General features: G+C 47.6%; 1 protein-coding gene across 1 annotated transcript in view; it reads left to right on the forward strand.

The window, feature by feature from the left end:
• The window catches only part of cdh4 (cadherin 4, type 1, R-cadherin (retinal)), a 225,465-nt gene that overhangs the window by 94,442 nt on the left and 128,523 nt on the right, over nt 1-2,500 (forward strand). Inside the window, exon 3 of the mRNA XM_062545706.1 lies at nt 2,087-2,110. Coding sequence (XP_062401690.1) covers nt 2,087-2,110 — 24 coding nt within the window. The remainder of the gene's footprint in view (nt 1-2,086; nt 2,111-2,500) is intronic.

The following is a 2,500-nucleotide window of genomic DNA, read 5'->3' on the forward strand; positions in this document are numbered from 1 at the left end:
AAAGTGTATGGCACAGTGTTTCCACAGTATTTTGATGCTCCTCTCCTAAACGGCCATCACAGCTCAAAAACGCTCTGCTACCGCCAATTGGCCGAATAGCCCTCTCTCTCCCAGCAGGAGTTGTGGGTCAAGCGTTGGAAGCGCGGGCCATCTCATGGAGTGAGCTACAAGATGCCACGATGAGTCGGATTTGGAGCCCGTGCCAGAGCGTGCCACGCTTGCCAAGTTGTCGGCGTGAGCGGCAGACTCGTGGTGGGCAAGTTTAGATTCTTCGCCATAGGAGTTGGCCTAGCGAGCGCGGCGAGTTGCTATGCGCGCAAGAAGCAGAAAGGAGTCTTTGCGCCAGTTTGAGAGATGACGGATTGACTTTCATTGACTGCATATATAGCCAGTCTGTTTACAGTTGGCAAAGGAGGATGGAAGGACAATATGTTCAGGAAATCAGCCTTTTTTTTGTTGGAAGATGATATATTATAGCATTGAGGCTGTTTTTATCTGTAGCCAAAATAGCAATGTCTTGTTGCGGACACTGGGTATGTAAACAATACACACAGGACTTCTGTAAATGTCACAGGTCAGTCTTCTCTGCTTTGCCTTCATTCCTGTAAATAAAGCGGAGGGGGTGGGGGGGGATTTTTTTCTGGAGCCAAGAAGAGCTGTGCAAGGCACAGGAAGAGGAGGAGGAGGAGGAGGACAAAAACAAAAAGTGCCCGGCGATGGTAGTGGCATCTCATTTAGATGCTCCCCGCAAGTCTCAGCAACTAGTAGACCAACATTGTGCTGCAAAGTGCTCCATTGTGACTGAACAGCAATTTGGGGGTTACATTGGTGATAGTGGATGAATTGTAGGAGGCTGGTGGGGCTTGTGTGCATGTAAGTGTGGCTTTGTGTGTGTGTGTGTGTGTGTGTGTGTGTGTCGGGCGGGGCGGGGAAGGGAAGGGGGGTTGTTTTTGTTGCTGTTCCAGACTTTCTGTGAAACACTCAGCTGAAAAGAGGGCAATGAATGCAAAGTGGAGACATGGAAATTGTTTCTCATCAGACCACAAAGACATCCATTTGTGGGTGAGGGCGGAGGCTTCGGACGTGAGAAGAAGAGAAGTACAGATAGAGAGAGAGAGAGAGAGAGAGAGAGAGAGAGAGAGAGAGAGAGAGAGAGAGATAAGACATGCTGGGGACATAAACATGGAGATGGAAGGGTCACTCCTGCCTGCCATAGAGAGCTGCTTTGACTTAAATAAGTCAATGACAGTGTTTTAAGTATTAACATCCAATCCCCCCCCCCCTTTTTTTCCTCTCCTTCTGGGAAAAAAAAACATACCATCTGAGGAGGTCTGGAAATAAACCAAAGTAAGAGCACTTCAGTTTAACATCCATTACCCTCGCTTGGGCAAAGTTTAACTTCCTACTTTACCAATCAGACTGCCCTGGAGGCTGTGACTATTTTGGTGGTCTTCTGATGGAATATGACCTTTTAAGATGTTGAGGCGCTCCCCAGTTGAAAAGGTTTCAGATGTGTGCCTCTGCTGCGCGTGTGGGTGTGTTTTTAAGGAAACCTTCGGCTGAAATAACCGGTGATGACTTTTAGCAAATGTTGCTTTAATATTTATAACGAATACATATTGAAAATACATATTGAAAGAAGCAAAGAACAGAGACTCGGATTCGTTTCTTGAAGGAGTTTTTAAGCAAACCTGTGTGTTCCTCAAATCACAAACCCTTGGGTATAGAGGTGGACATCCCAGGGTCCAGAAAGTGAAAGTCCTGCCATACAGTACATTCATTCTACCTGTGCACTTAACACAGGTGATATCACCAATTATATGATCTACTGGGCTGCTGGTTTACTAAATGGTTGGATCAAATAGTAAGCTAAATATTACTTTCTGAACCTGGGATGTCCACCGCTAGGTATATATTGTAGGTATGTACCGTATGTTAGCAAGGGTCTATGACCATGCCTCTCGTTCTGTTTGAACTTCGTTAGGTGTTCATCTACATTCACAAGCACCCTTTGTTATTTCTAGAACTGTTCTGTGAAGTATTATCCCGCCTAATCCTCTGTTTTCTCTCTCTGTGTCTCTTCCAGATACCCTGTTGGCAGCAGACCGCGGTGAGTACTGATATCAGCATATAGAATTGCGTTGTGTGTTGAAGTGGTCATTACATCCGTATCTGCGGCCGCGTTAGTCACGTCTCGAGCGGTCGAGCCAGACGCCGCTCGTCCGCCCGGCAGGAAATGGCACGATCTGTAATTACGTGTCAGTCCCTCCGCCACGGTGCGCCAGGGACGCGCGGGCTTAACAGATGCTAATGAGGACGTCCGCGTTGCCTATAGGACCCTGGGCACTGGTGGCCAGCATGCTCACTTATCCGTGGCCCAGGGGGGACCAGGCTGAGTCGTTGTTTATGTATATACTGTGTGTGTGTGTGTGTGTGTGTGTGTGTGTGCAGCGTAGTAAGAGATTGTAGCTGTGCGTGAGTGAGTGCTATATGGAACAGC

Source organism: Sardina pilchardus, chromosome 9 (genome assembly GCF_963854185.1).
Source record: "Sardina pilchardus chromosome 9, fSarPil1.1, whole genome shotgun sequence".
Taxonomy (NCBI): Eukaryota; Metazoa; Chordata; class Actinopteri; order Clupeiformes; family Clupeidae; genus Sardina; species Sardina pilchardus.